At 39.4% G+C, this 13,185-nt stretch overlaps 2 protein-coding genes across 2 annotated transcripts; both read left to right on the plus strand.

The window, feature by feature from the left end:
- Positions 1–156: 156 nt before the first annotated feature.
- Positions 157–7,437, plus strand: LOC135622465 (inner membrane protein PPF-1, chloroplastic-like). The gene is made up of 11 exons (XM_065124343.1): positions 157–607; positions 1,386–1,496; positions 1,926–2,000; positions 2,394–2,454; positions 3,480–3,553; positions 3,665–3,769; positions 4,701–4,808; positions 4,909–5,012; positions 5,963–6,109; positions 6,191–6,314; positions 7,014–7,437. The coding sequence occupies exons 1-11, from the start codon at positions 290–292 to the stop codon at positions 7,119–7,121; spliced, it is 1,335 nt and encodes a 444-aa protein (XP_064980415.1). The 5' UTR covers positions 157–289; the 3' UTR covers positions 7,122–7,437.
- A 602-nt stretch (positions 7,438–8,039) lies between these two features.
- LOC135622466 (5-oxoprolinase 1-like) lies at positions 8,040–13,019 on the plus strand. Its single transcript, XM_065124344.1, has 2 exons — positions 8,040–8,417; positions 8,950–13,019. Exon 2 carries the CDS (start codon positions 9,068–9,070, stop codon positions 12,839–12,841), a length of 3,774 nt encoding a protein of 1,257 aa, XP_064980416.1. The 5' UTR covers positions 8,040–8,417; positions 8,950–9,067; the 3' UTR covers positions 12,842–13,019.
- The last annotated feature ends 166 nt before the right edge of the window (positions 13,020–13,185 follow it).

Raw genomic sequence — 13,185 nt, forward strand, 5'->3', positions numbered from 1 at the left:
CTGCTAAAAAACCTAAATACGTTTACTAACGACCGACGCATTCCACGCGGCGCGTTCTCACTCGCCAATCGATGGCCAGCAATCCCAACAAACGGAATATCCCGTCAACTCTAACGGACACTACACGGCCTTTGGAATCCACTCAACGAGCGCTTTCTCCCTCCATTCGGAATATCCCGTCACCTCCACCACTTCCACGCTTCCTCATCCGTTCCCCGTCCTCAAGGAACCCACTTCCACTCCCCCTATGAGACCCTAATCCCATCTCACCGCAAGGAAACCTTCGTAGATGGCGAAAACCCTGGTATCTTTCCGTTCCTCCATCCTCGCCGCGCCGCTCCCTCCCCTTCCCCGCGGTGGCCGATTCGGGGTTCCTGTTTACAGACCCCGGAAGTTGGGGACGCGGGTCAGGATGAGCTTCCAGGACATTCCACCCCTTCACGGCGCCGATTCTTTGGCCCATCTCCATGGGATTGTTTCGAGGATGGAAAGTCTCTTGTACACGCTCGCGGATGCCACTGCTCCAGCAACTGATGCTTCCACTGTGGTTCAGAAGAACGGGGGATGGTTTGGGTTCATTTCGGATGCTATGGAAGTGGTTCTTAAGGTGCTTTTTTACTTTCAATGTTTCCATTACCTGGGAGCTTGGAGATTTCTTGTACTGGTTGCTGTTTTCTGAAGGCCAATTTCGTTGTGGGGAGAGGGAACTTTAATTGAACCTAGATATTGGTCTTTGTCTTATCGAATCTTTCAAATTCATTTTTCACTATTGTTTAATTTTGTTTTTCTATAATATATTCGAAATTTTGTGCTCATGTGATCCATTCTGGTGGAATTCCTTAAACATGATTGCATCTATTCAGTTGAATTAAGTAAAATCTTTTAAAATGACTCTGAACTAGATAAATATGATTTTGAATTCTTCTGATTTGCTGGATAGGTTTTGGTTTCAATCTGCACGGATTAATAATTATCCTGCATCTGCAATTTCATATGTTTATACTTTGTTTGACCTTGTAGGCATGTCACACTTGATTACATCTCTTATCTATGTATTTTGTAAAACTTCAAGTGACATCAACTTCTTTTAGGCTTTATATAACAACATAATCTAACTATGGTCTTTTAGCTGCTCGTGGTATTTAAGACAAAGGTGTTCACTTATATTAATGTATTTTGGGATTTAGATAAATTCCCTTATTGAAGATTCTGTTTCCAGTTGTTTCATTAGACGCTTTCCATCCTTTCTCTAGTAGGTGCCCCTTTGGTATTCTGTTGTATAGCCTCATTTACTGACCGGAGAAAATTGTAGGTGAAAGGATATTTACATCTTTAAATTTACATCATTGAGTAGAAGACTAACTTGATAACTTTGTTGGGTACAGGTGCTCAAGGATGTCTTTACAGCTATACATGTACCATATGCTTATGGTTTTGCAATTATCCTACTCACTGTAATCGTGAAAGTGCTGACCTTTCCTTTGACAAAGCAGCAGGTAAATAATTGTACTCCTGCAGTACAAAAAGAGAAAGGGTTTCTTGTTATTATTGGTCTATTTGTTCCTGCAGTTCTCTGCTTGTGTGTCTACCATTTGATAATTTTCCTTAACTACTGATTTATGTTTGTTTTGCCACACTAGTGCCTCCCTAGAACATCTGATAAGCAGATATCTAGCTAGATGAATTATGAAAGCATCTTTGGAGTCTAAACCACTAATAAATTGCTTTACCTATTTTATATCTCTGCTCCTCTACTTGTGTCTTATCACTTAGTTGATCTACGAATTTTATATCTTTGTGGATCTACGAATTTTATATCTTTGCTGTACTTGCCTTTTGTCACTTAGTCATCCATATTTACAGCCTATTTTATACCTTTTTGTCACTAAGTATATATATTCTTACAGTCACTGCTCATTCTATAGGTTGAATCAACTTTAGCTATGCAGAATCTACAGCCAAAGATCAAGGCAATTCAGGAGAGATATAAGGGCAACCAGGTTTGCTCTACATTCTCAAGAAATGATTTCTGTCATGAAGAACTTATTTATTTAGTGAAAAAGAAAAGAAAATCTTCATGTCATCTTCTTAGTTGACTGGTGATCCTTCTGGGCATTTGTAACAATGTTTTCTTTCATGCTTCTCTTAGGCTTTCGATCAAACAAAGCAAAGGTTTATATTTCGTCATAGAAACATTGGTAAAGAATGTAGATTATCTTATGTTTAATTCAGTACTAATGTGTGTATCCTGACATCGAGCCACTAATATAGCTAATTTTGCTCCATTTTGTTATTTTGAGGATGCAGATCTTATTTTCAACCTTCTGACTTCTGCAGTTGCCAATTTCTTTGGCCACTTCATGACTTTTATAGTGATTTTTTTTTCTCATTAGGAAAGAATACAGCTTGAGACTTCTCGTTTATATAGGCAAGCTGGGGTGAATCCATTGGCAGGTTAGTTTACGTCCGAGATATTTTTTCTTCATCATGTTCATTTACTTATTCCTCTCCATATATGGGTGAAGGTGCTTACCACTTAGATTGTGAAGTTAAAGAGGGGGCCTGGAATCTCTTTAGGGCCACTGATGTAGAGATAACCTATATGTTCCTCAAATGGTCAATAAATCATACTATGGGAAGTGCTTCACTTGACTTTGGGCTCTCATAAACCTACCAATAATGAAGGCTTTTATAATTTATAATTGCTATTTTATTTTTAAGATGAATTATTTTGGTGACTAGCATGAGGGAACTTGTTAGTAAAGAGCATCACTTAAGTTTTCCACTATGTTATCACTATTAATACAATTCTTGGACTATATTTTGATGACATATACTAGGTAAACAATTAATGTCCAAGTTTGGATTAGGAAACTGCACACAAAACTGCTAATTTTGAAATTTTGATTTTATTGCTCCAACTTTGATCAGAATATTGCATAGATGCCTATCCTAGGGACATGCATATGTAAAATTCATGTGTTATAAGCATACTCATGAAAATGTATTTATGTAGTATTCCTGAACTTTAGACATTGTGTAAGTAAAAATAATGCGTTTGTGTTCTCTGCATTTGTTTTAAATTTGTCAAGAAATTTCCACAGCAATTTAAAGTCCATTCTTTATTTGTTTCTTTGTAAAGGATGTCTTCTTCATCCTCCTCGTCAGTAAGATTTTGTCTGTTAGTTTTCTCTATTCTACTATATCGATGCCCAAACATGTGACCGGTGCCATCCTATCACATAAAACTTTGAAATTTTCCTTTTTGATTTGACACTAAATCTCACATCGTCTGACAAGTCTCTAATTTTATATTTTCTGAGTTACTGAGATTGGAAACTATTATTTGATATATTCATTCCTTCAAACTTCTGGTCATACTTTGCTTTTTTAGGGGAAGCAATATTGTGCTTATTCTAGCTATTTTCCTCTTAAAATGTTAAGCAATTGTGTTGAGTTTTTTGTATTGATGCCCAAAGGATGCTTCCCAACTTTGGCTACAATACCTGTTTGGATCGGTCTGTATCAAGCTCTTTCAAATGTAGCTAACGAGGTACTCATTATTTAATTTCATTATTTAGAAAGACAGTCCTGATTGGACTGAAAGTTCAAAGTAGCCTTTAAAACCCAAATTGCTGTATTTGCCAAAATCTTTTATCTGAAGGGGTTGCTAACAGAAGGCTTTCTCTGGATCCCCTCGTTGGGCGGTCCAACAACAATTGCTGCTCGACAAAATGGATCTGGCATTTCATGGCTCATACCATTTGTGGTAATTAGATTTTCAGTCATAATGGTGGATACATTCATATTTAGTATGCTCTGTTACAGATTGTTGTTATAGCCTTCATGTTCACCATATGGGTTGGCAATTTGCTTTTTGTCCATCAATGCTTTGCACATCATTTTGTGTCACTTAGCATATCTTGGCATGTTGTGTCACTAAGCATATCTTTCTAACACCATTGCATTAGAATGTGTAATGCGTGCTTGTTCTTTCCTGGATCTGATTTCTTATGGTATGTCCATGAAAGGCATCAAGCTTAGACTAAGCGTAAGAGTTGATTCTTTGTTAAAATGCATTAAGCAAAAGACACTAAGAGTTCCAATCAAAAGAAGATAATCTCATGATTTTTTAAAAAGTGTTTATTAGTGTATTTTCATGCCTTGCTAGCTAAGCGTAGACTTCATGAGACACCATTCTAGTGAAAAATGTTACTTCAGAAATTCTTTAAAGAAAATGTACTGAATATTTAACTTCACTAAATCATGTATGCTATATTTTGTCATTGAAGAATCTTAATTGTGTTATTAAGCAAAAAATACAAGGACAAAATTATGTATTTGTGTGTTCAATTTTTGTCCAACCTTTTACAAGAACTTTGCTGCTCGGAAATCATATGGCCATTGACCAATTTTAATCTGATCAAGCACGAATTCAATTACAGCAGTATTTAAAAATTTCTAGGTTTTTGTACCAACTGTTGGGGCATAATGGCTTGCTTGTTGTTGTTTTTTTTTTTCAAGAAAGTAGAAAGCTTAGATTTGATTACTGAGAATAAGGTCTGTTGTTGTTGTTTATACCAACTATCACTTAGTAATAATTGTGCATCGTGTTTCTTTATACTTTCTAAGTAGAATGGATTTTACCTTTCAGCTAGATTTTAATTCTAAGTTGCTTTCTTTTGTCATATTTTATGTAGGATGGACATCCGCCTTTAGGATGGTCTGACACAGCAGCATACCTAGTTTTACCTGTTCTTCTTGTTATTTCACAATATGTCTCTATGGAGATCATGAAGCCACCTCAGGTCTGTTGCATTCCTCAACTTTTCACTCCTCAATCCCCTTTTCTCTTTCCATTTTTTCAGTTAATTATTTTATTAACCTGATTATATTATCTAATGGCAGACAGATGATCCAGCTTCAAAGAATTCACTTCTTGTTTTCAAGTTTCTTCCTGTTATGATTGGTTACTTTTCACTCTCCGTTCCATCAGGACTGTCAATCTACTGGTAGGTAAATATTGTTTTGTTCTATTAGTAGCATTATGCTCATTTGGAGAATAATAATAATTCTCTCTTAGTGTCACTTGCATTAGTGCCAATATATCTTTCTGAGGTTATGAGATTTATGTTTTGTTTGAATGATGGTTCTAATACATCATCTCTATCCACTGGGTCAAAGATATTACTTTCTACACTTCTTAAACAAGCCACTTATATCACTGCTTTCATAGTGCAATTGGTATGTGCTACTGTTGTAGTTTCCATCAAATTCACTAATAGTAAACTGAAGGTAGCTTATAAGAAACCATACCGCACTAAATTGAAGCCAGGAAACAAGATACAACATATTGTATATCATAGGCTTATAACGTTCTGCAAAATCCAACCATACTGCACGCAAATTCCATAGGTGTTGTATGGTTGTTTGATCAACCAATTTTCAATGCTGATTTGGAGGAAATCATGGTTCAATACTCTCTAGGTGAGAAGTGAGAGCTACAACTTGAGTTTCACTTGTATAATGGGTTAGCTCATGTGTTATTAGTAATCCTACACTGAAATTTCTGTTAAACTAATTAGTGACCAGAATAATAGACCCTAAGAGCATTACCCAACCTCCTAGGTGTCCTCTCATGTGCTGATTGATAGGTGGATGGCAAGGCCCTAGGCGAGGTTAGAAGGTGGCTGCTTCATCTAAAGCCACCATCTGATAGGTCTATTTCCATTATTTTTTCAAAACAATTGTTGTTAGATAAGGCGACTTAAACAATATGTATCCTCTTCAAACCCACGGCTTTGGTGGGAGCCTCGTGTACATGTTGCTTACTATGATGTTCAATCAGCGTAGCATTGTTGGACAATATGCATAATATTTGACTTGGATCTCTCAAAATTTTAGCTTATAATCTAAGAGTGTTGGTTTTTTTTTTTTTTAATTGTAAACTTTCTTTTTTCAGGTTCACAAACAACATTCTAAGTACAGCTCAACAGATATGGTTACGGAAATTAGGTGGGGCAAAACCTGCTGTTAGTGGGGATGCAGGTGGAATCATTAGTGCAGGACGAGCAAAACGTACTGCTCAGCCTGTACAGACTGGTGAAAGGTTGTTATTCCAACTTATAAGATTATTCTCTCTAAATATTTGGAATACGAAGCGTGTTTCTGATGTGTACCTGAAAAGCAGGATGAAGCAATTGAAAGAAGAAGAAAATAGGAAAATGTTCAACAAAGCATTGGCGGTTGAGGGGCAGACTTCAGCTTCTACATCAATTTCTGATGATGAATCAGATGGGGAGTCCAATGATAAGGTCTGTCGATACTCTTATGCTTCATTTAGCCTTTAGTATATTCACTTTATATTTCTGTGCTTATTTGGAGTAATAAAATGCAGTCTTTATCAATAAAATTAAATATGATTAACTAGTTCTGTTTACTCAGTATTGGTATATGTCATTTTACATCCTATTATTGGCACTAAAATTGGGTGCAATGATGGATGTGCAAGTTTTGACAAGTTGAAGAGAGCAAATAGAAGTTTGGTAAAGATGGAAACATTGTGGTCCAAGCAAGTTAGTTTTTCTTACCTCTGTTCCTGCCTCTTCTACTGTATGGTGGACATCACAATGATGTGAAAGCAACTCTCTGAGATGCATTTCACTCTATATAGTACCAAGAACATCGAGGTGATGTCTAAGCAATTGTGAATGATAATGAAGTCAAATAAAGTGAACGGTTTTCATCTATCTGAGAAATTTTGTTGGTTATTCCTAGCTTGCCATAACTTTTTACTTTTAAGCTAAATGTTAGATTATTCCCTGCTTTTACCTTGGGATGAATGATTTATGTTACAGATTCTGTTCTTATTTACTTATTGACAAGTATTAGATTATTCACTATCTTTACCTTATGATATGATGAGCAAGACTAGTGATTTTTGTTCTATTTTCAGCAGAATTGGCTATTAAATGTCGTAGAGATCTCTCTAACTAACATTAACCCAATGACAGGGAAAAGTCTCTGACAAGGCTTATTCATCTGCTGAAAGCAAAAAAATTCCCGAATACACTGCACCAAAGAGGGGGAAAAGATCAAAAAGGAAGCGTGCAGTGCCGTAGTATTGTAGATCCTTCATCACTGTCGACGCATTGGTCAGTATGGTGCATCTCCTGCAGCTAATATACAAGAAATGCATCTCGCCCATTTTTTACTTTGTGATACTGTAAAGAGAAGCTCTCATTTGCAATCCGATCGAGTTAGCTGTCGAAACGAGAGGAAAGGATTAGAGTGTTTCTAGAAAGGATTTTGTCCAAGCTATGTTGTTGTGTAGAAGTAGCCACTTAATCTATGTTTTCCCAAAAGTTGACATCTATTTGTATGACATTTATTAACCTCATTATAGAAGTAGAAAGATCATGATTTAAGATAGATAAACTATGTTCAGTCAGTATTCCTGTTATGTAGACTATATGTTTTATTCATCTGCAGCATTTCTTGACCAATAAATTGGCCTCATTGCATGTCGTGGAGGCAAAAGAATCGACTCCCGCGACTTCTGCTGCATTATCGTGGTTGAGTTGCAATACCAACGTCGAGAAGGATGTTGACTTGAGTTGCAATATCAGCTGTTCCGCATGGATTAAAATGTCGTGTAGTGTACGTGATTTAGATGGGAAGTACATGAAATCCCGAGTACTTGTTAGGTGAGCCTGCAGATTAATAATTCCATGTATCCATGTCATCACCAAAGATAAGTGTCATAGCACATTTGACCTCACTTGCATATGAATGCATGGCGGCGGCTATCTGTCCACTTCTGTCACTTTCACCTCAGTCCCAACCAATTAAGTTTTCTTTTACAAAAGAATATATATATATATATATATATATATATATATATATATATATATATATATATATTACTTTCACATCCCTTACATCAGATGGGGGCGATTCACCTATCCATATTGGACTTTTCTTCTTTGTAAACAAAAGCTCGCGATCTGATCTCCACTAGAATTTCTGCACCCCTTCTTTCAAAAGTATATCTTTTTTGTTTCCCCAATTTACCGCCGCTTCACAATTCAAGATTAATTCCAGACCGCAAGCAAAAATTCACGATTCACAATTCAAAACCGGAAGGTAACCGAGGACTTGCACCGGCAAGCCCTACCTCAAATTTCCAGTCACAAGGCTGGTACGCCAGCTGGCTCCTGGGCCGTTGCCACCGCCTTCCGACCTCCGATCGAACCCGATGGGTTTGGTGGCCGGTTCAGTTGCACACATGAAATCATTTTGTTTGATGACCTAAAAACCAAAATGGTTTAGTCACGAGCGACGCTATCCAAGGAAATCTATCGCCTTTCGCCCCCTTCGCCCCCCGCCTCGTTTGGGTGCATCTCCCGGTTTTCCTGGTAAGCATTCTTGCTTAACGACTACATCCTTCCCAAGCTTTAATTCGTTCATTCTGTTTCTTTTTCTGTTGTTTCGTTTCGTTCTCGTTTGTCTTCCGAAACGTTTTTGATCGATTATATCTTAAGAAGATTTCGTTGTGGGTTCATGTGTTTATTGTTTCTATATTCGGATCCACTTTGGTTCATGAAACGTTGACGTAATCGACGACAGTTCAATGAAATGGTTGGTGCTCGTGCATTTTCGGGTAATAAATTGAGTTGAACGTGTGATTTCTTTTTGTGGAATGAATTTTGACCCTTGGAAACGGATTGATTTTGGTTGCTCATCCACTTTCTTCCAAGTTGAAAATATTGGAACAATCTGCCTGGACGAAAAGATTTCGAGTTATTAATTCGTACGAGTCTAATGTAAAAACCAGATCTTGTCGCTAACAGAGTGTTCGTTGGAAGTACAAAGAGAAAAAAATAATGCATACATGAGAGTTATTGGTTGGTCTGTTTTAGATTTTCTTTTTTTGTTTTTGTTTTGAAGCTAAAGACTTGGCAGTGGAAGCCAATTTAGTAAATCATCTCATACTGTCATGCGGAAATCTTAGGATCTTACAGTACTTGGCACAGTGCTTTAACTTCTGAGACAAGACAGCACAGGAATGGGAAGCACCAAGGAGGAGAAGTTCAGGTTCTGCATCGACAGAGGAGGAACATTTACGGACATCTATGCTGAAGTCCCTGGACAATCAGAATGCTGTGTAATGAAACTCTTATCAGTAGATCCTTTGAACTATGATGATGCTCCTATTGAAGGGGTACGCAGAATCCTGGAAGAGTTCAGCGGCCAGAAGATTCCCCGGTCTTCCAAGATTCCCACTGACAAGATTGAGTGGATTCGAATGGGCACCACGGTCGCCACAAATGCTCTCCTAGAACGGAAAGGTGAAAGGATTGCTCTTTGTGTGACCCGTGGGTTCAAAGACTTACTTCAGATTGGGAACCAAGCACGGCCAAATATCTTTGACCTAACTGTTTCGAAACCATCAAATCTCTATGAGGAAGTTGTAGAGGTTGATGAGAGGATCGAGCTTGTTATTGATAAAGAAAATGCTACTGCTTCGATTTCGGGGATATCCGGGGAGCTCCTCAGGGTGGCAAAGCCCATTGACGTAGAAGGGTTACGACCTTCTCTGAAACGTCTACTTGACAAAGGAATCAATTGTTTGGCTGTTGTGTTGATGCACTCCTACACCTACCCTCATCATGAAATTTTGGTTGAGAATTTAGCCCTGAGTATGGGTTTCAGGCATGTCTCTTTATCTTCAGCTTTGACTCCCATGGTGCGTGCCGTGCCTCGAGGTCTAACAGCCACTGTGGATGCCTATCTGACACCCGTTATCAAAGAGTACCTATCAGGGTTTATGTCTAGATTTGAAGGCGGGGCAGAAAGGGTAAATGTCTTATTTATGCAATCGGATGGTGGTCTTGCACCGGAACAAAGTTTCTCTGGGCATAAAGCTGTCCTGTCTGGCCCTGCAGGAGGGGTTGTTGGTTACTCTCAAACGCTCTTTGGGCTTGAAACATCTAAACCCCTTATTGGGTTTGATATGGGTGGCACATCTACAGATGTGAGTCGCTACAATGGGTCCTACGAACAAGTACTTGAGACCCAAATCTCTGGTGCCATAATTCAAGCACCACAGCTTGACATAAACACTGTGGCTGCAGGTGGTGGTTCGAAGCTCAAGTTCCAGTTTGGTTCCTTCCATGTGGGACCTGAATCAGTTGGGGCACACCCTGGTCCGGTCTGTTACAGGAAAGGTGGGGAATTAGCAGTGACTGATGCTAATTTGATATTAGGAACCGTTATTCCAGACTATTTTCCATCCATCTTTGGACCAAATGAGGATCAACCTCTGGATGTTGAAGCCACCAGAAAAGAATTCGAAAAGCTATCTATTGAGATAAATTCTTACAGAAAGAGCCAGGATTCATCAGCAAAGGATATGACAATAGAAGAGATTGCTCTTGGCTTTGTAAATGTTGCAAATGAAACAATGTGTCGGCCTATCCGTCAGCTAACAGAAATGAAAGGTCATGAAACAAGAAATCATGCGCTTGCTTGCTTTGGGGGTGCAGGTCCACAGCATGCATGTGCTATAGCCAGGTCATTAGGCATGTCTGAAGTCCTTATCCACAGGTTCTGTGGCATTTTGAGTGCTTATGGAATGGGCTTGGCTGATGTCGTTGAGGAGGCACAGGAGCCATATTCTTCTATCTATACTCCTGGTAGTCTTCTTGAGGTCTCTCGAAGAGAGTCTGTGCTATTAACACAAGTGAGACAAAAGCTCGGAGATCAAGGTTTTGGAGATGAAAGCATAAACACAGAAACATATCTCAACTTGAGATACGAGGGCACTGATACAGCCATCATGGTCAAACAGCCAACGGGAGAAGACGGGATTGATTATGCTGGTCGATTTGAAAGAATGTTCCAGAAAGAGTATGGGTTCAAGCTGCAGAACAGGAAGATTCTCATATGTGATGTGAGGGTTAGAGGTATAGGAGTCACCAACATCTTGAAGCCTAGGGAGCTGGAACCATCTATGGGTATTCCTCGAGCAGAAGGTTCCTACAAGATCTACCTTGGCAAAGGCTGGCTGGAGACTCCATTATTCAAGCTTGAGAAATTAGGATATGGGCACACCTTGCATGGTCCTGCAATCATCATGAATGGTAACAGCACGATTATAGTGGAACCAAACTGTAAGGCAACGATCACCAAATACGGTAATATAAGAATTGAGATCAACTCAGCCCCAACAGCCATAGATATAGCAGAGAAGGTTGCAGATGTTGTGCAGCTCTCTATTTTCAACCATCGGTTCATGGGTATTGCAGAACAGATGGGTCGAACCCTCCAGAGAACTTCAATCTCTACAAATATAAAGGAGAGGCTGGACTTTTCTTGTGCTGTTTTTGGCCCCGATGGAGGACTTGTTGCTAATGCCCCTCATGTCCCAGTTCATCTGGGGGCCATGTCAAGCACGGTATGTTGGCAACTAAATTACTGGGGTGATAACCTTTATGAAGGGGATGTTCTTGTCTCTAATCATCCTTGTGCAGGCGGAAGCCATCTTCCTGACATAACCGTGGTAACTCCTGTTTTTGACAATGGCAAGCTAGTTTTCTTTGTGGCCAGCAGAGGGCACAATGCAGAAATTGGTGGGATAACTCCAGGAAGTATGCCACCCTTCTCAAAGTCTATATGGGAAGAGGGTGCCGCGATTAAGGCATTCAAACTTGTGGAAGGAGGTATCTTCCAAGAAGAGGGAATTGTTAACCTGCTTCAAACACCTGGTTGGGATGACAAATCTAATAGTAAAATCCTAGGAACTCGCAGGCTTCAAGATAATCTTTCTGATCTTCGAGCCCAAGTAGCAGCAAACCAGAGAGGCATAGCTCTCATCAAGGAACTCATTGATCAGTATGGTTTAGAGACTGTCCAAGCATACATGTCTTTTGTACAGAAAAATGCTGAAGCAGCTGTGAGAGAGATGCTCAAAACAGTTGCAGCTAGAGTGGAACAAGAAAAGGGATCTGTTGTTGTTGAAGAAGAAGATTATATGGATGATGGTTCTGCAATCCACCTGAAGCTCAGCATGGACTCTGAAAAAGGCGAAGCTAATTTCGACTTTGAAGGTACCAGCCCAGAAGTTTATGGCAACTGGAATGCTCCTCAAGCAGTAACCGCAGCAGCAGTCATATACTGCCTTCGTTGTTTGGTGGACGTTGACATACCACTGAATCAAGGTTGCTTAGCTCCTGTGACAATTCATATTCCTGAAGGCTCCTTCCTTTCACCAAGTGACAAGGCAGCCGTAGTTGGTGGCAATGTACTTACCTCTCAGAGAATAACAGATGTTATTCTAACTGCATTCCAGGCATGCGCCTGCTCTCAGGGTTGCATGAATAACCTGACCTTTGGCGATGACACTTTTGGTTACTATGAGACCATTGGAGGTGGGAGTGGTGCAGGACCGACTTGGGATGGAACCAGTGGAATTCAGTGCCACATGACCAACACTAGGATGACGGATCCAGAAATATTTGAGCAGCGGTATCCTGTCCTTCTTCACAAGTTTGGACTCCGAGAAAACAGTGGAGGTGCTGGATATCACAGAGGGGGTGATGGCCTGATTCGAGAAATAGAGTTCCGGCAGCCTGTTGTGGTCAGCATTCTTTCAGAAAGGAGAGTGCATGCACCTCGGGGCTTAAAAGGAGGCATGGATGGTGCTCGTGGTGCTAATTACCTGATCAAGAAAGACAAGCGAAGGGTGTATCTCGGAGGGAAGAACTCTTTGAAGGTGGATGCCGGTGAGATTCTTCAGATATATACTCCTGGAGGCGGTGGATTTGGCTCTCCTCTTTGATGCCTTTATATGCATTTGCACTCTCTCGTTTTGCTGGAATAACCGAAACGCATTTGTTTGGCATTGAATGGAAAGTATAAACTGTTTGTGACTCGGGTCTCCGATCTTCAAAATAAATTTGCAAACGTTGCCCTTCTCTCTTGATTACCGGAAAAAATAAGAGTTGACATTTATTCAATCTTTTCTTATTATTCTTTTTTTTACTATTGATTGTTCAGTTTGTGGGTATTATTTTACATTAGCCCATGCAAACTTGCAAAGGTTGAAAATTATACCTATAATTTTTTTATAATTTTTTGTAGAGTGTAAATATGGAAGACAATATTTGATCTTATGAAAATCTG

Source organism: Musa acuminata, chromosome BXJ2-9, assembly GCF_036884655.1.
Source record: "Musa acuminata AAA Group cultivar baxijiao chromosome BXJ2-9, Cavendish_Baxijiao_AAA, whole genome shotgun sequence".
In the NCBI taxonomy this organism is placed as follows: domain Eukaryota; kingdom Viridiplantae; phylum Streptophyta; class Magnoliopsida; order Zingiberales; family Musaceae; genus Musa; species Musa acuminata.

Coding starts and splice junctions, on each gene's coding strand:
- LOC135622465 (XM_065124343.1), top strand. CDS start 290: ATGGCGAAAACCCTGGTATCTTTCCGTTCCTCCATCCTCGCCGCGCCG. Junction 2,455..3,479: donor TGGGGTGAATCCATTGGCAG/GTTAGTTTACGT, acceptor TGATGCCCAAAG/GATGCTTCCCAACTTTGGCT. Junction 3,554..3,664: donor TTTCAAATGTAGCTAACGAG/GTACTCATTATT, acceptor TTTTATCTGAAG/GGGTTGCTAACAGAAGGCTT.
- LOC135622466 (XM_065124344.1), top strand. CDS start 9,068: ATGGGAAGCACCAAGGAGGAGAAGTTCAGGTTCTGCATCGACAGAGGA.